The sequence below is a fragment of the Homalodisca vitripennis genome, chromosome 2 (genome assembly GCF_021130785.1).
Source record: "Homalodisca vitripennis isolate AUS2020 chromosome 2, UT_GWSS_2.1, whole genome shotgun sequence".
Taxonomy (NCBI): domain Eukaryota; kingdom Metazoa; phylum Arthropoda; class Insecta; order Hemiptera; family Cicadellidae; genus Homalodisca; species Homalodisca vitripennis.
The window spans coordinates 128954164-128973933 of NC_060208.1; the positions used below are offsets into that span (position 1 = coordinate 128954164).

At 36.3% G+C, this 19770-nt stretch overlaps 1 protein-coding gene across 2 annotated transcripts in view; it reads right to left on the reverse strand.

Annotated features, from left to right (window-relative positions):
- The window catches only part of LOC124354730 (xaa-Pro dipeptidase), a 163781-nt gene that overhangs the window by 59768 nt on the left and 84243 nt on the right, over positions 1-19770 (reverse strand). For both annotated transcript variants that reach the window (XM_046805389.1, XM_046805388.1), the window contains exon 3: positions 15629-15820. In XM_046805389.1, coding sequence (XP_046661345.1) covers positions 15629-15820 — 192 coding nt within the window. The remainder of the gene's footprint in view (positions 1-15628; positions 15821-19770) is intronic.

Here is a 19770-nt window from a genome sequence, read left to right on the forward strand (position 1 = left end):
GCGTGCTTAAGGCGGAGGGGGGCAGGATTATAGTAAAAAAAGAATCGAGGTAATAACATCATTATCTAAAAAGTATATTCTTCGTATATAGAGATTCAAGAATGGAAATGTCTCATGGCGCCAGTGTCGGTCTGTACGGTTCTGCCTAGACACGGCAATAGTCCGCTGGACAACGTTTGTCCACATCTCTTCCATGTCCGAGACATTGTCTAGAGTAAGCACTCCTTCCCCAAGAGACGGTGTACGCCCCTGCCGTACGTGCCAGCCCGAATGTGTGTCACGCGTTTAGATAACTGATATCAGTCGCCAGGGTCGCCCTGCAACAACAAATCTAATCTGGTTCGCTCGCGAGCTTACGAAATAGCGAGTACAGCACTGAAACTGGGTTCACCTATAAATAGAGGATCAAATATTCTTGCCTGTACAAGTATTTCACTTTCTGATTTGAACATTCTCTGAAGTTTTTTCCGATAAATAAGTAGAATTGTTTAAAAATATGGTCAAATCGTTTGAAACCCGAAAACTATGTTTTGTCGTATTCTTTCTTAAAGGATGGTCGATTCAACAAACTCCCTGGACGCTAAATTTTCATGTAGTTTGTTTTACTAGTTGAAGAACTACATTTTATCAGATGCTATTTATTAAAGGGAATCCTATATAAAATGGTTCTATGAGGACTCTGAACCATGGCGATTCGGATATTTGTGGCAACATAGGTGATGTATTCAAATAACGTTTTCAACACAATGCCATCCTACCGCTCACCCAACGGCCGACTCTAGGAGGTCTTCCAAAATAACTGATTTAGAGTAAACATAGACTCAAAGAAATTTATTCAAATCGCGCTGCAAAAACCTAGTCTGTCGCAATAATTATGTCTTCTTTGTAAATATAGGATCTGAAAGAGATGCATCAGAGTTACTGTCAATAGGACATTACGTAATAAGTTGAGTATAATACCCAAGGTCGTCTAGAGCCACAAAGCCCACCTTACAACCTTGAGTGATTTAATGTCAAACAGTTTTCCTCATACTTCCTTTCTAAGCCTCCCCCTCCAATATCAGTCAGACCGTAGAACACTTGAACACAAGACTACGAGATACTAAGCAGTTCCAGCACAACACAAGTCACAGTATGACACGGCAATATGACCCTGTTTACGTCACCTTTCTCTACTCACCACACCTAGCGAGTAGCGACGAAATCGGAATTTCCATCACCGATCCTGGATTTCCGCTTTGCCCTCTTCCTTGCCCGACTCAAGAGCTAAAGCCGAATGGATAGTAGAGAGGACGTGTTACCAACACACCTCGCGAACTGAGCTCTCTCTACTCGCCTGACATTTTTACACATCTCATGACTATTGTACACGTTCCTTGTAAACAGGCTGACCAAACAGACTATAGATATGTGTATCTATGTAGCATCAAGGTATAAATAACCATATCAGTTAAAGTTGTCACACAACTGTCTCGATCACAGACAGACAAATATTTAGCCATTTCTCCAACGTGTAGAAACTTTAAATGTGAAATACAAGGAGGTTTTGGGCTAAACCCAGAAAAAGTGACATTGCTCACATTTTTCTATCAACACATTTGGAGAGGGGGACCGAAAGATTTCCAGTGTGAAACGCATATTTGCAGCCATACCTGAAGGTGCTTGGATAGAAAGAAGCGGATTCAGGAGGCAAATTGTACATGATTCATTGCTAGATTTGAAATCACCTGAAATTTCAAACGTTTTAAAACCAGGGCCAAGAACTTGACTAATATTATTTTTGGAAACTAAACAAACCACCAAAGCGAGTCACGTTTGATCGACGAAGTGAACAAGGGTGTCCAATAGAAAACAAGACAGACTACTCGTATAAACAAGTCATCATAGAGACGTGATTGTTCTCAGTTATTTGACTTGTGGATAGAAGATAGGGTATTGTGGCACTGATGTGCACACGTGTCGACCGAAACAAGACCTACAATCACATTGCACAATCTTGTCTCACAATCAAATGCAATTTGTGCAGTGTGGCCAGAACCAGTGGTTGCCGCGTGCTCGTTAAATCAATTCACTTTGCTGTATATTCAACTCCCACTTCCATTTCAATGTCTGGCATTCATGGTTGACATCACTAAAAGTGTACAATATTACTCCATTTTAGTTTTGTGGTTTTATTTATCACTATTTCCGCGAATAAACTCATAACTGTGATAATAAAAAATAATAGAAAGTACTCAAAATAGTACAAAATGTCTTGAATGATTGCAAAGAACATAAGTAATTAAACGTACAAGCGGAAATATCAATCATACAACAAAATAATTTAAAGTCATTTGTTTGTTGTTTTCGTTTGAAGTTAAAGAATATAATTTATACTCGTAATACATAATTGACCATTAAATAAACAAATAGCAATTGATAAGTGTTTCATTGCTACGGCTAAATTATTTGAACCACACACTGTTATGTTATTGAATGCTTTTCTCAAGTTACTTGTGTTGCTGAAAAAGAAAACGCTTTTATATAACCTTTACTTAATATTATGTACCCGAAGCCCTTTTCGAATACAATCAAATTGCCTTTTATTTTACGCCTTCTCACTCCTTTACTTACTATTGAATGGGGACGAGGCAATATATTGAAAGTGAAAAGAGGGTTGTTTTGAAGGCCAAAAACTTGTTAGGTTGCATCTTGCCGTTGAAATCGAAAGCGCCCTAAAACTGATTAGAAATGCAATGTTACGGCATTGTGCTGAGAAGGGCTGAGGGTCCTAAACAGCGGAGGGAGGGGATCCCACGTTACCAAACCAACAGTAGACCCTCCCTCTCTATTCACCAAATAAGGGCAACCGGAACAAACGGGCGAACTTCAGGATTTTAATTGGTCTCCGAATGGAAAACCAGAACAGCCATACGTCGCCCTCCTTACTATTTTACATGGAATATTACTTTAATGTACAGTCTCTATAACACATTTCATACACATCGTGTAACTGAACCTAGCAATTGTGCCGGATAAAGTAAGAAGTTCAATACAAGGGAGTGATAACTACCTGATAGTATGTGAACAAGGGTCGTGTAGTACAGGAGAGTGGTAGGATTCATGAGGGACATTAACGAGCAGTATAGGACATTCATAAGGGGAATATGAGTAAGAGTGTAATATTTAGTAGGAAAGACTTACATTAAAAAGTGGTTTACAGAAAATTAAACAATCAACATCTGTATTACTGAATGACGAAGTGTAAGACTAAATGAGGAGTTGGAGGCTTGTGAAATGAGGTTTCTGAGAATCCATCCTAGAAGATACAAATACGGAATAAAACCACCAGAAGGAAAGTCGAGATAGGAAGGGTTGAAAAAATGAAATCGATGGGGCAAACATAGTTGCCGAAGAAGATACACGAGAGAAGAATAAAACAGGGAGAAGCCAAGAGGAAACGTAGAGACGGTTGAAAAAAGGCATGGAAGGTCGTGAGAGGACTGGCTAATGGATGGAAGTAGCAAGCAAGAAGGTACACTAAAAATGGAAGATGCATGAAAAAACAAATCAGACTCGGTAATGCTAATAACTGGTTAGGCTGATAATGACGATGGTCTTAAATTTCAGTCCTATATCAATTCAAAACAGAGAAAGTATTCGAACACATAACAAATTGAAAACTCCTATAATACTAATGCAATTAACTGGTACAATTTTCAATTCGCGTAAGGATTCAAATGTTCGTAAATTTCAATCACGGAAATAAAACAATAAAATGCTAATGATAGAGAACAATCAAGCAGAGTATAATTGGGTCCACTTTATTGCTATAATAAAATTGAATATTGCCAGCGCTTTTTGGTCGTTCCGTCCAATTAGTTTCACTACAGACTGTATTGATGGAGACAACTTGCGCCAAATGCAAAGTTCATTTATTTGGCTCCAATCCAATATATCCGCTTGTCTGCTTTTAACACTACACACTGTACGCGCTGGAGCCAAGTAATGTGTTTCAGCTTCAGTTTCCCTACAGAAAAACGAACTAACTGATTTTTAGGTAACAATTTCAATATATAGAACATCAGTGTACACAGAGTGTGCGGAATAAAGTTTAGGACACACAATATGAACAGTTTCATCTGTGTGTGCAAAACAAATTAAACAATATACATTTTAATCGTAGTATTTGTTTAGTTGAGTTGCAATGATAAAATAATACTAACTTGCTATAGATGTAGAGAGGTGTGAGACTGTTTTTTACATAAGAAGCTAAGTTAATTTTACATAAGACAGTAAAATTAATTCTTAACTTATAGAGGCAGCGATTATGAGATCTCTTGTAACTAAACTGCATGCAATAAGAGGCTATGCAGAAAATTGATACTTATATTTGTATTATTTGGTATTGGGTTGGTTATTTTTCTATTTTTAAAAGTGTTATTATAGCCCTTTTCAAGAAGATGGTAAATATTACAATCTTACGCACTTTTTCCTGCGCACCTCCTTTATTCGCCCATTTTCATCTGATTGGTCAAAAAACAACAACCTACGTTTGTTTACGTACTGCTGCACGGGACGTTTGAACCGAGTCGAATTACAATCGACTGACGAGACACACTTCAGTAACCCAACCACAAACAGACGATCTTTGCCTTTTTAACTGCTAATATATCCACAGATTTCTTTAAAAGTTAAAAAAGGTAAGCGCGGTCGTCTGCGATAAAACACGTGGGTGCCCTACTATGAGTTATTAACATATGTTTACTGAACTAATAACGCTGGAAATCGAGCGGAAGTGAGTTTCCAGGTTTTCAGAACCTGTCTTTAAAAATATGATTTATATTTAAATAAATTATTTTTAAAAGTAAAAGATGTTCAAACATTAGGAATTAATAAATCAAGTCGGTATACTGAAATTTTAAAATAAATTGTATATAAAAGTATATTGTTATGTAGAAAATCAATACGTTCGAACAGGAGTCAGACTAAAATAAAAGACGAAATCCAGCAAATGTTGACAAAGAGGTGTTCTCATAGTCCAGTAGGAGTTGTGTAGTCTAAACATGTCTGTGATGTCTAAACTATGCAACCCGAAAACAACTAAGAACAATGTGCCCTAGATGGAAGGAACATATTCAGCTAAGCCATTCCAAATGTCTCTACTTACAACACGCTAATACTAAATAATTTTGAAACGAGAATAGCACATCTTCGTGCGCGCAAACTTTGGAGAGGTTGCTTTGGAAACGTTGGTTAATAAAGTAAAAATTAAAGGCTGAGCTTGAATTGAAACAATAATTGGTCGTAATAACTTTAGTTACTTTGACATCTATAAATTGTTATTATATTAATGCCAATGATTAATTTAAACACTTATACTCCAGCTTCATTTATAGGATTTCCCCTGTATCGCATCGAAAACTGCACTGCGCTCACATACACCGCGTTCAAATTCCTTCTTGTACAAGTTATGAATTTACCAACGACGTCAGCCTAATAATGATAAGTTAAATATCAAAGTTAAATTTGAGTTAGGCATTTTACTGGATTTAAAAACACAATGTTTCTCATTCGAGAATGCTACAGCTAACAGCTGAAATGTTTAGAGGATTTCCGAAATGTATCGCTGATTTTCGCCACACAAGCAGGCGCAAACTAACCCCACACATCGCCAAGTTTTCTGGTGATTTTAGATTTAAAACCTATTTTAGACACCGACATTTTTAACAAAAAAATTATTTCCGATGCGTTCCATATACATGACAAAATATTACACAGGAAGATTGAGCTATCAATAATCTAGTGTTTGTGAGTTATATTTTTAATTTGTGGTCTAGGAAATCGACATTTATTAGAGACATATCCAGTACGGTATGTTCCAGGTACGATGTTCCAGTATAATATCCTACATAACCAGGTTATTGTATAATGGATATTAATCGAATGTGGATGGATATACAACTACGTAAACTACCAAACTAAATTAAAGAAGCAGAGAGTGACAGCGTCATTGTGTATAAGCGAAAGTTGACAGCATGGTTACTCCGTGTTGGATGGCGGGCTGCAGAGGCGCTGTTGTTATCACCTTACAACTAAATTACCGGTCCAAAGCTCTGTTAATGAATTGTTGTATGACTATTAGTTATTAATTTGATTTTTGCATAAAACTTGGCACCTGTCAATTTCAATATGTAGCAATTAATTTTCATACGTGGACCTGCTAATGTTTGTTAGACAAGTTGTATGTATTTTATTTTATTTTTATTGTGTCATACATTAATATAGCTTTTATGTAATGGTATGTAAATTTAAGAAAGAACTCTTCCCAGTACTCTGACCTGTAGTCTTGCTGGGAATTTTCCATACGAATAAGCCTTGTTTTTCTTGTATATACCAAGTATGTGGAATAAAGTGATTTGATTTGATTTGACGTAGAGTACAAATAATTGAGCAGGAGAATTTTGTTAAGAATATTACTTATAGTATATTAAACGCAGGCGTGTTGTAATTTAATCGTGGCTTAAGGGATGAATTCGTTTCCAATTGTATCTTGATGGTATCGGAATGTAGTGGTTTGTGGGGGGGGGGGGGCAGAGTCAGGAAGCGCGCTGCGCCATGTCCCATTGAGATAAAGTTATAACTTATATTGTCACGAAATGGGATTCCGACTGAACCGTAAAATCTTAATTATAATCATCCCTTCCGGCTTAGTCAGATGTAAGGTAGATTTTACATTTGGCTGTCATCTCGAAATGTCAATGAACTTGGAAATCATATTGAGGATCATCTTGTCTTGTACGCTGACGATACGTTATTAGTGTTGTCTTGCACTCACGCTGTCTGGAATCTCTTTCTGGTATTATACGAAAACTCTTGGACTTAATTCATTTATGGTTTTCAGTACAATTTTAATAAGACTAAAATTTTAAAATTTGACCTGATAAGTAAAGTTCACGAAGTATTTCAATATTGATCGTTGTATATAGTTACTATATTTACTATTACCAAGCTACTCTACTATATTATATAATACTATACCAAACGTTGGATTACAACATGTTATTTTGAATTCTAATGGAATTTTAGAATATATCCTCTTTATTATTTTGCTTTCGAATACGTTTCACGTAAAATTACAAAAAACCTGAGTTCTGTTAATTGAAAAGTTAAATCGGTATCATGTACAAGTATCATGACTTTTGGTGTGGCGGTAAGACAAAAAAACCTACTCTGCCGTACTTATGAGCGATTCGGGGTCAGGTACAAACAACAACTGTGTTATAAAAGTTACAAGACAATAACATCGATCTCCCCACCGGCCTCTGGTGAGCATCACCGAAATTGACGGTTATTTTCAGGCACGGAGGCAGGGCGGATGTAGGGACGCAAGGCACGAAAGGTCAGAGACGGTCGGGGGTCGGGACAAACTTAACGATCGATGGGGACAGACAAGACGATGAGGCGAGCACGCCATTGTGCTGGGCGTTACGGTGGCCAGACAGGACATTATAAGTTTATGTAGTACACAGTGGCGAAACGGATCCAGTAACGCAAGCAATTCTGTATAGCGAGTGTTCTAGGCGACATTCCCGAGAATCTGTTAGTAGCCACTTAAATGTCACAGAATGATGTCAATTTGTAACACTGATGTTTATTTGTAATATTACCAAAACCTCTCAGTGTGGATCAGGGTCGTGAGCACCGTAAAAATTGTCCCACGAGTACTAACTGAATCTTGTACACATATTGTTAAGCAGAACACAACTCTTAATGAATAAATTAATATAATAGAATAAATGTTTAGCTCAAGAGAAATACACTTATAGCGAACAACCAAACGTGTACTACAGTATTAATTAACTGTACATCAAAATTAGGAACGTTTGTCATAAGTACTCGTGTAAAACACAGTATAGGCTACTACTATAATTTCAACAGTTCGTATATAAAGAGCGACGTGTCGTGGAGCATAATAATGTCATAAAATACTGTTTTATTGTCATTTCATTGCAGTTTAAAAAAACTCGGATCCAGTTAAGTAGTGGAGTTTATTGAACTTTCGTTTTAAATTAAAAAATGGGGACAGTGCACGTTTTATTTACTCGCAAATATAGACAAAATATAGACATATAGAGTTGATATGAACCGGGCAAACGCAAGATTCCCGTCATCTACATAATTATATGGCCAACGAGAGAATCTACGAGTCGCATTCGTCAACAGATCTGGTATTTTTTTAATCTTTATCATACCGTAGGGAAGAAAATTAAACACTTCAGAACACTTGGGAAGTCGCTAAGAGCCTTAATCCCATCCGTAAGAATTTTTTCAACACTTGGATGAATCTCGTTTATTGAATTTAGTAGACAACGCGTTCTGCAGTGGAAGCTTTGGTACCTGAAGGGTATGTTTGTTCTTACAAAAGAATGCAAACTGTGTGGAAACAGACCCTTTGAAGGGCGATATGGATTAGTATATAAACTCAAATACTATCTTAGGACATTCTGATAATCATCGCCAGCTCACTACTAGACCATTAGTGTTATATGAAATTGATACATGCGGGTACATGCAATTGAATGAAATTCTAAACACGAGTTTGTATTTAGATAGCAATCGCAGTAGTGTTTTACAACCAGCGATCAAAGTTAATCTCCACCGCAGAACTAAACGTGGGCGGATTACCCAAGTTGCGCAAGCGCACCAGTACAGATCCGCCCAAATTGTCGTGAGTCATCAACAGATCAGAATCATACGGGCGTGTACGGTTCCGTCACGTCACCGCGAGATTGCCGCGGGAATTACACTTAGTTCAGAAAATAATTAATATACTCGTACTTTGTTGTTGTTTTGAAATGCATAACGGTCACTGAAAAACCGTAATCCACTTTCATGAACTTTCAAGTAGTCGATAATTATTCGGTTCTTCTAATCCTTTCAGAAAGACATGTCTAAGGATACTCCATAATCCTTAAATACTTAGCGTCAATGATGCAACGCTGACAACCTGTAATCAATACAGTACCTATTACATGTGTCTATCAATAGAGTAGAACTGTTCTACTTTTGTTTATCAATAGAGAAGAACTGTTCAAATTTTGTTTATCAATAGAGAAGAACAATTCTAGCTTTGTTTATCAATAGACTAGTACTGTTCAAATTTTGTTTATCAATAGAGAAGAACAATTCTAGCTTTGTTTATCAATAGAGAAGAACTTTTCTAGCTTTGTTTATCAATAGAGAATAACTGTTCTAGCTTTATTTATCAATAGACTAGAACTGTTCTAGCTTTGTTTATCAATATACTAAAACTAGCTGTAATTCTGACGATGGAGCGTATATTGGGTTTTATTTTAATCACTGTATTGAAAAATCACAACAGCCAATGTTGTATAAGTTTTTATTTTGTGAGGCCTTTCGATAGCAGGGCTATCTTTGACAGGCACACTAAAAAGAAAATTTGTTTTATTTTTAAAAGCAGTCATACATATGTGAATTTGTCCTGTGTAGCGTAGTTTGTAAAATTAGGATAACTCATTACTTGGAATTAAGCTATATAAAGTTTGAAAATTAAGTTCGTAATCTTAGGGAACGTAATATAAAATTTTGTATTGGTCCATCTTCTTGATTTAATAAATTTTCCGTGTTTACTTGATTTATGTAATATGATTTCCATTCGTTTAAATATTTTGATGTGCAAAAAGGTTTTAATAATTTTTTAGTTTTGATATGGTATGTCCAGAATTAATAGCCTACTTATTTACTTGATTACTTACTTACTTATTACTTTATTACTATTATATTACTTATTACTTACTTACTACTTACTTGATTTATGTAATATGATTTCCATTCGTTTGAATATTTTGATGTGAAAACAGGTTTTAATAATTTTTGGGTTTTTATATGATGTGTCCAGTATTAACACAGTTGTTTGCTACTGCAGATTTGTCATCTCTGTTGAATGTAATGTGGATTTAATGTTCTATAAATATTGTATGAATGTTTCTCTTTGTTTGGCGCATGTATTCTTATTCCAATCTTATTTGGCTTGTATTTGATATGTACCGATTTTTTCCATTTGTTGTTTCATTTTAATATGTAGAAATTTATCTCTAAATGCGTGTTACCTAATTTATTTTTTTACCAAACACATCTAAAACTGTGCGATGTCAATGTTTTTGGCATTGATCCTTTTTATTGGGCAGCTCAGGTTCTTGCCAACAAATCCTTCCATTTATGTCACAGTCCTGGGTGGTTAGCTCAGGTAAGTTACTAATCAGCTTAGTATTGTATTGACAACATTAGGCTATACTGGATGCTTTAACTGAAGTATAGTACGTGATACTTAACCCAAACCTGTTACAGATTCAGACAAACTTACCCACGTAGTCACCCTCGGTAAAAGATGTAGGACGTTCTCCTAGACTTAGTGCTATATAGTGTTATTTACAAAAACTCATCCCAAACTTAACGTATTTCCATTCACCGTGACAAACACTTGTTGGGTCAGGTCAGCGACACCTTTCACTATATAAGGTCCCTTGTGTACATGTCCCGTCCTACAGGGCCAAGGACTATTGTTATTGTTCCTTACTTTCGCTCACCAGCAGCTTTCTCTCGGGAACAATAAACGGAGGTTAAGCCCCGCTGGCCTTGGTCATTTATATTTGGGTGATCGTGTTTTTGGGAAAGCGGATTTCAAGGCTGAGTTTGTTGACATTTACACGGAGCCCGCAACTCAAATTTTACAAGAGAACACAGTAGTCCAGCCAATGACCATTTTACCGTGTATTTATCTCATACAGAATTATTAAACGGAATTATTGCTTGTTGAAAGTTGGTTGTTATTTTCAAACGCCCACATTAAAAGTTTCTATGTACAATAACAAAAAAACCAATTTATTTTTTCCGGGAAAACTATAATAACTTTTTTATAAAAGTTCCTAAACAACTAAGCTAGTTATGAAGAGAATAATGTGGAATCCTATTTTTCGTTGGAAACAATAGTGAAAATCTCACCCTTTCTTCCACCTCATTTGAAAAATTGTTGCACTTTATTAATGCAAAACTGAAAAAAATATATTTAGATGAACTTATAGCTTTTAAAACACTACAAAATGCTTGTTTGAAGGACTTGATTGGATGAAAACTAAGCGAGTTATGGAGAAAAATCAAAATTACATTTTTGTAAAAAACATTTTGAACACAATAAAACAAAAATCACGGTACTTATTTAGTTTATTAATAAAATTTCAACGTAAACAACGCGAAACTATTATCAAATACAGCAAAAATGTTATAGAAAAGATTTATGAAACTCTTTTATTTTTGTGTATTAGTGGATTTGACATTGCTTACAAAATACTACGATACTTTTACAACTATAAAATGTATTTTTGTTATGCAGTATGGAGGTCCAGGACGAGAACTTCTCTTACACAACGTTTTATAAACACATTTTATCTTTTAAATTCCAGGTGTTCAAGTAAAGGCCAACGTTTACCACCCTTTTCAATTCGTACCATCGATAAGTTAATGCTTGTTGTAGGTGTAAACGATGTTATTCGGCTATGTAACGTTGTAACTGTGCGGGTATTTCGGTACCATATCACAACTGGCTGGTACAAAGGAGAAGTGTTGCGACTGATTACAGCAACTGATGCCACATTCTTGCACATAACCGTAAACCGGTCTTCAACAGTTGTGCAATCTGCAAGCGAGCTATTGCGGAATTGCGAGTAATTCGATATCATATGTGGGGCCTGCAATGTGTTTCAAAATACATAGCCTTTGTATCCATCTTATTCTGATTTATACATAGACGGATTTAGGAAATAGACTTCGGCTGAGCAAATAAAACCGGGGAATGGGGGAGAGTTATTAAAATACGTAGTATTCCTTCGGTAGAGCGAGTAACCATTGAATCGGCCCCGGGAAATTTTTGAATGTAAACACTATTAATTCCAATAGTATCTTTGATGTTACTAGAGAATGTTTACTAAAGGTCACAATAAAATTGTGTGGTAGAAATACCAGATATATTACGCGATGATTGCCAGTTCTTAGCGGTGATACACCTAGACAGCGCTATCGTACAGCATATTGTCATGTAAGTTGTAAATACTTTTTAATTCTTCACGGAAATATCCTCTCATGAATGGGTTGTATTAGATTTAAATGTAATATAAACAATTATTTTGATTTTATAGTCAGATTTTACCCAACACAAATACCACTGTGTAATTTATTTGAAATTACTGCTTCTGGTGTAGATATCAACAGCTAAAACCTGTCTGAACGTCAACATATGAAGATATTTTAGCATTAGGGGAGATACATGTATCTTCGTATAAAACATTGCACGGGTCATTACAGTAATCTATGGTTTGTAAAATCAGAATTTACTTATAAATATCATAAAATGAGTAATTTAAAAGCTAATAAAACCATTCCTCACGGTGCATGACTTAAAAATAACTAAGTTACGTATTAGACAATTTTACAAATACAATTTCAAAATGTAACAGACCTAACGTTTACGTACTCTGTTAAATTATTACAGACAGTAGGTGTTTTATTTACAAAATATGTTACTAATCGCGTAGCTTCTTGATATGAGAATAAGCCTTTTCCATATTTAAGGTAGTCTGAGATTAGCAAAGGAACATCAATTAAAAAGATTGGAAATGTCTAAATAGTGTCAAAATAAATTTAACTCATAATAATAATCGTGTGTACGACTCATATTTATGAGTTAAATTTCAACAAAGAATCGTCAAAATGTTTGTGCCTTTTTAATTTTATATTGAGTTTTTTGAGTTTCGAATAGAATAAAATAGCCAAAAAGGATAAACGTTCTCACAGGGTGAACAACAAGTTTGGTGTTACTTGACAATGAAATACGTAAAATGTTTTTGAGTTGTATAGAAACTGGAAATATAATATAAATTTCATACAGATGTATTGGTTTTTGATAAATGTTCCGATAAAATTAATTAAAGTTGCCATCTTAAAAACAAAAATTAAATTTTTAATAATACGACAAAAACCGTGAAAGTTACCCTGTAGCCTACTTGTCAAAAATCTCAGCGATCTCTGAATGAAATAGAACCAGGACTGATAGGAATATAATCAGTGCCCCTTTATAAATCATAGCTGACAATAATACGGTAATATCTCTCAATATTGTCCAACGTGTACGAGTATATAACGTCACGCCGCATGCCCGGACACGGAATGCAACAAAAGGTGACCGTAGTAATAAAAACCTGTTGTATTTCTGTTACAGATAAACTTACAAGCGAGTTGGGCGGTTGCCGAGGTCATCCATGGAGGTCGTCGTGGACAATACCGTTGTACGTTTCCGCATAGCGTCTTAGCTATAAAGGTTTACACATACCAGAGGACGGTTGCAGCAGATATCCACCTCCTCACTTACTTTCTTCACAACTCTATCATAGTATTCAAATTTCAGGACTTTACTTCTATTTATTGCACATTCTTCGTTTTTCTGTCACGAAGTCGTCATCAAATCTAGATGAAAAAGCCTAAATCATCCAATGACGATTGCAAATCAACTGGGCAAGAGAGTGAAGTTTATAGGATAAGGCCTTGAAGATGATGACAACTAAAAACAAGTTAAGATTTATGAACTTCGTAAATGAAGATGTTCTCTCTTCAGCGGAGACAATGAGGCCGTCACTGTTATTTTCTCTTATTGCATTCTACTTTCACAAGCAGTCGCGGAATCGCTTTAGCGCCTGATGTGTGACAACAAAATATCTTTCTCAGCTCAGGCTATATACAGCTCAGGTATCTCGTATAATAGCTCCAAGATTGTATCAGTTAGATCTGATTCCCGATTCTCACACTGCAGTCCTTAACCACATATAAAGGTTAATAATAATACTACGTTACTGAGAAGGAAATATTATACTGCATGTAAGGTAAATGAATGTTAGTTTATTATACGAGCACCATAAATATGACGAAAAGTTGACACTAATCACGAAAGATTTGTGAAGTCAAAGGTCTACGGAGATTAAGAAGCCCTCAGTTACTTTTTGTGGCTTCTCAAGCCAGGTCTTCGTTTTGATGGCTTTTTTGTTAGTCTCAACTCCACTAGAAGTACTAAACACGCTGTTGTGCGTGTTACTTCATAGAGAGATAGCTTTTCAGCGCATGTGGTCCATGGTAAAAAGGCAATCGTTGTTCCATTAGATCATAGATTCCACAGAGATGAAATCTGATACCATGACAACATATCTCTTGACATGAATCTCTTCACTTGGAGATTAGCGTGCGAACTGTGATACAGTTGTGAAGTTCTACAAGCGTTATGTGTGAGCGCATCCTGGAAGGGTCAGGTCGACCTTGAACAGTTTGTGGAATAGAACTGCAGCATGCACTGGGAAACCAGTTGCTCCACTCATTACTGCACCGATGTGCCAACCGTTCCTCCACTGGGCGGACACGAGAGTCACCGCAACACTAACGGTGGAAACCGGAGAACGGGTTAAGGTTAGGGCACGTGACGCCATAACCAGGCGACGGGACAGTTGCCGAAAGCCACCGAACCATTGGCGAAACTTGCGCGAGTTTGGAGGCAATCGTGCCTCGGGCTTTGGCTCTGAACTTGGGAAACCGCTGCACGATCTGGACCGCGGCACCGTAAAGAGCAGAGCTGTGATAATATCGGTCGGTGCACTGGAGTTGAACATGGCATGGGCTTGAGACTGGCGGTCAGCGTGATTGTAGCTCCATAACAACAATGTTACATCTCGTACACTTTTACGATCTTATTTTTAAATATAGAATACCGGGGACGGTCTCACTTTAAAGATATAATGAAGACGCATCAAAACGCTTTTATTAAGTTTTCGATATTTTATTTATTATTCAAAATCTTCTTAAACTCGTTTGTACTTCATCGTTGCAATAATAAAAAAGTTTATCCTACACTAAACAAAAAATGGAATAAAACTAAATTAAAAGCGCTTGAATGCGTATTAATTGGAACGCCACAATTCCCGTAACGCAACGATGCAAAATCAGGGCCTACAAGTGCATGAGGTTTAATATTGTTCTTATGGGGAGAGAATCAAGGTCGTTTCACTACAGCAGAGTAAAACCTTCATCACCTAAAAACAATGGAAAACTCCAGGGGGACAACATAATTCAACATTCAAAGTTGTCTAAGCAAGGTTGAGTCTTAAGTTTAACTGGCATAGTTTTATAAAACCCTTAGACCATAGATTGGTGCACAGTCGTTTACGTAGTACTAAACACTGAAGAACATAATTAACGTCTATGGAATTTTCAAATTCTATGCTCAAGATTGTGAACTTTTATTTAAAAAACAATGAGTTTTAATCTGTTTCTTTGCTTTCTTCCATTTAGTTATAGCGAATATGAGCTTTATTTTCTCTCCAAGCTGGCATACACAATTTTGCCACGTGATTTCTATCAAATACAAAACCAAAATAAAAGCTGTATGGCAGACATATTTACGATTTGTGTTTTTTTATTTTTAGACATAGATGAATAAACGTTTCATAAAGTCAAAGTCAAAGTCTTTATCACGGGATCTTTAAAGCAAAGGTGTAAGATTCAACCTATGTATATGGTATCTGTTGTTGCCTACCTGATTGACGTAGCACACGACATCAACAGCGTACTTCTTCTTGAGTTCGTCGCAACTGGGAAGGGCACCCATGTAGATCGTGTGGTCCTCATTGAACTGAGGGGCGAATAGGTAGCTGCGGCCAGTCGCCAGGTCCAGAGCACCGTAGAAATCAGGTTCGTCAACCCCGAACATCCAGTGGAAATAAGATTCCTACAACAACATTCTACTGTGAACAATTCACGACTGTACTTGAGGCTACTAAGTACTAAACTGACGTACTGTACTAAGATTACCCTCAACAGATTAACCTCAGCTTAAAAATCATATAAGTATTTCATACGTATATTTCAAAAACGTTTAAAAAGGAAATACCCATTTATTTTACAATTGAAAATGTTACGGACAAGCAGTAATAAACTTCACAATGAGGATATAAGTAAATAAATCTTTCTCGTGATAATAATGACATGCAGCATCTTCTTTTAACCTCAAACGCGCCTTATGGACATGATAATTAAAATTAAAATCTATCTTAAAATTATAATTGTCACTGAAAATCTGACTCCTCGGTTAGTAGGGCTGGAAGGAAGTCAATATTAACATTAATAAATTTAAACTATGATAGGAAAAAGCGTACTACTTTTTGTTCGCTTTAAGCAACCTGCTTTCAGCAGATTAATAAGAAAGTAGAAAACACAGCGAACACGTTGTCATTATTTATTGTTTAAACCGAGCGTATACATGTCGAGCGCGAGAATGACGAAATCACTCGCCGTGTTTACTACATAGATCTATCTATTCAACACCGAGTTCTGTTTTTTCGTTGCAGATTTTTAAACTGTCAAATTACTTGTCACAAACATTTTTCTTGTCAGTTGTAAGCCCGCAATGTTTATCAGTGTACCGTATTAATATTATAATTAAGCGCATTATTCCCACTAATACAAAAACTCGTACAATAGTCACTTTATCGTACAGTACAGACGTTATGAAACAAACCAATCTACTCCCCCCTCCCGATTCAGACGTACATTACATGTTGTATTACACTGCAGATAAGTGAAGTTTTCAAAGCGACTCAATTACAAGCAGTTTTGCCAGTCACCGCCATGCCGCGCCGCCCCGCGGCTGTGAGGCTTCTCATCATTGTTGACAACTCAGTGTTTGTTTGCTGACGTCATGAAGGAAATTACGAGGTGTTTCGTCAGCCGCTGAGCTCAGGTGCTGATCGGTGCACTCTTTCAACTTTACAAGTGGTTTCGTGTCCTCTATCCCTGTGTGTTACCAATACATTACTATCGATTATTTCTTCGCTACGTCGCGAGTAATATAATTTTAAAATATAAAAATGCTATTCCTTAGTTCTGAAAATAAATCTTTATATACAATCTCGTAAAAAGTAGTGTCTACTAACCCCTAACCCGTGTTACCTGAGCCAACCCTTTCTCGAAATTGCCTTACGCCTCAAAAACTATTTAGTGAATAATAATTAAATGTATGTTTTAGGAATTGACAATGAGGTGGCCTTTATTTGGTAATCTCGTTGAGCGTATTTTAAACAAATTTTAATTTCTTTAATTTTGACACATTTTAAAATATTTGAACAGAGAAGCTGGAATAGTAATTTTTTATGTAAATTGTAAATAATGGTCACGCTATTGAGATTAGACACAGTCAGAATGATGTACAGTATCTAAAGGGATACTGCACTTTAGATCCTGTACCCCTCCCTGCCCCTGCCCTGCTCTGTGTTCCTGTGCTGTCCTGTGTGTGGGGGGGGGGAATAGGGAGGGGGCTGTGTAAAGAGAGACTCGGTAATTGTGCTAACTAGTTTAAGTCGCAGGTTGCTTTAGAAAATAGCAGCTTTAGTTTAATACTCCACTTAGGACTGGATTGTTTTCAAACATTTAATTTCCTACAAAACATTTTCTATACGCATTGAACGAATATTACGTTCCTGGCGATTATACATTTTCCCTTTTACAAATTCATTATTGTATGCAAATGAAAAATACGAGTGTGTTAAATGTATTGACTCACCTACCACTCACATAATATTACAAATGTACGCATTATCAAAATGTTAATTTACATTGGAACTTCTTGAGATGTTTTACAATAAAAAAGTGTTTTAAAATAAAAAAGTGGGTGAATAATCATTGAACTTTTGAACTTGGATCTTATTTGGAAGTTTTTCATTGCTTGTGTTATTAAGAGTGAAAGATTGCTACCTTTCTTACATCAAACCTAATTAGTAAATACGTTTTACATAATTTTGTAAATCTGCATTATAAAACAGAACTTTGTGCTGAAGATATCCAACTTGTAAACAAGACAAGCGATTTCGTCACTCTCGCGTTCGGTTTACAACCAGAAATGTCAAGCCGTTCGCCCGTATCTCACTCACAATTTGCCCGTATCTCACTCACACTTTCTTTACAGTCTGCTAAAACAAACAGTGAAAGGTCAAATTATAAATGTCACTCACACTCCTGCTGTGGCAGATTTAAAAAAAAGTAATGAAATATTTGTATTATGTTAATCTCGTAAGCAATACATTGACTTTGTGTTCATTTTTCCAACGTTCCTAACCTTACGCTCATTCTACTGGATTAAAATGTTCATCTTTTCAAAGGTGAAGCTTTAAGAACATTGTAAGGAATCCACAATTAAAAAAGTAATAAAAGTAAGTAAATAAATAATTGTAGTATTTTATGTAGATTGTTGTAAACTTTTACTCGTAATAACTTAGATAACGAGCCAAATGCCTAGCTATGTAAGGGAGAGTGATTTTGGAGGTCATGACTCCCTATCGCGATAAAAACAATAGTAGTACACATAAACATTATTAAACCAACCGGTAATACAGGGAACAATAAAAGCGCTCACAGGAGCTTGTACTTGAGATCATAAATATTCTACGTGACGTTGGTTTAAGCTTGGCTTAGATCGGTAAATGTTTCACCCCCAAGTGCTTGTGTGATACTGTAAAGACTCTATGGTAGTTTATCGAGAACTAAGATTCATTTCACTATGTACACGTTAAAGGAATGTTTTGTAATTCCCAATTCCTTACACTCAACGTTGGTCTAATCGGATGTAAAGTTTAGGAAGAACAAATATAGGCGCATAGTATTGAGAGTCCTTGGTTTTTGCCTAAAAATCCTAAAAAGTACCTGGAATACATGAAAAAATAAACCAGAAGCGGTCCTGAGTTTGCGTAGGAAATTCAGAACCCGGATACAAGTATTGTATCCAAGCGTGATATATGGAATAATGAACACGTTTCTCCGAGTCAACCACCTTGGTGTTCTTTAAATCAGGTCCGAGCAATCCGATAAACCGGTTAGTACTCCAGTCATTACCGTGGTTGCTACTTTTGACTTCATAGATTTCCGGAGTTACTAATCAGTTCATTTCTAGGATGAAACTCCCATGCATTAAATTTAATATTTTCTTTCTCATACGAAGAAGAGAAAAGTCTTGACTAGATATCTAGAAATGGCGTTTTAAATATTGTACAGGATTTGACAGCAAATGTGCGTAAAAACCCGATGACGATTTAAAATAATAACCTTAAGAAAGTACATGTAAGATTGAAGACTGCAAAGTAAAGCACGTCTAGAACATCTATAATAAGGTACAGACGTCCCAGAACCGACAGAAGTGATCCGTTGATCGGATTCACCAGTTGATCCCGGGATGAGACGTCCAATTAGAGCACGCGCGTCTTCCTCTCCGTCTGACATTGAAGTAAGATTTTCCTGTAGCACAAAGTACACGTAGGCACTAAGTAGCGAGTGGGCAGACAGTTCGGGAACGTGGCAGTGACGCGCTTATCCAGGTTAACTTTCTCCATGTTGTTCTCCACTTGCCTCCTACGTCATCTTTCGCGGAATTCCGTTTGGAAACACGGCTCTGGGGTCTATGTACGGTACAAGGATAACTTCAGTATCGACTTCCTTACCTGGTAGTAATTTCATAAATTACACAAACTTTACACGTATTTGGGTTGGGTAACGTTTCAAGGGAATTCACATACACAGTTGACTTCCTGAACATACATCGAAATCTCCAGAACTTTCATCATATACTAAATATGAAAACGCCCACACAATAGAATCATAGAGCGTGAATGCGTATCTACGAGATCACATACA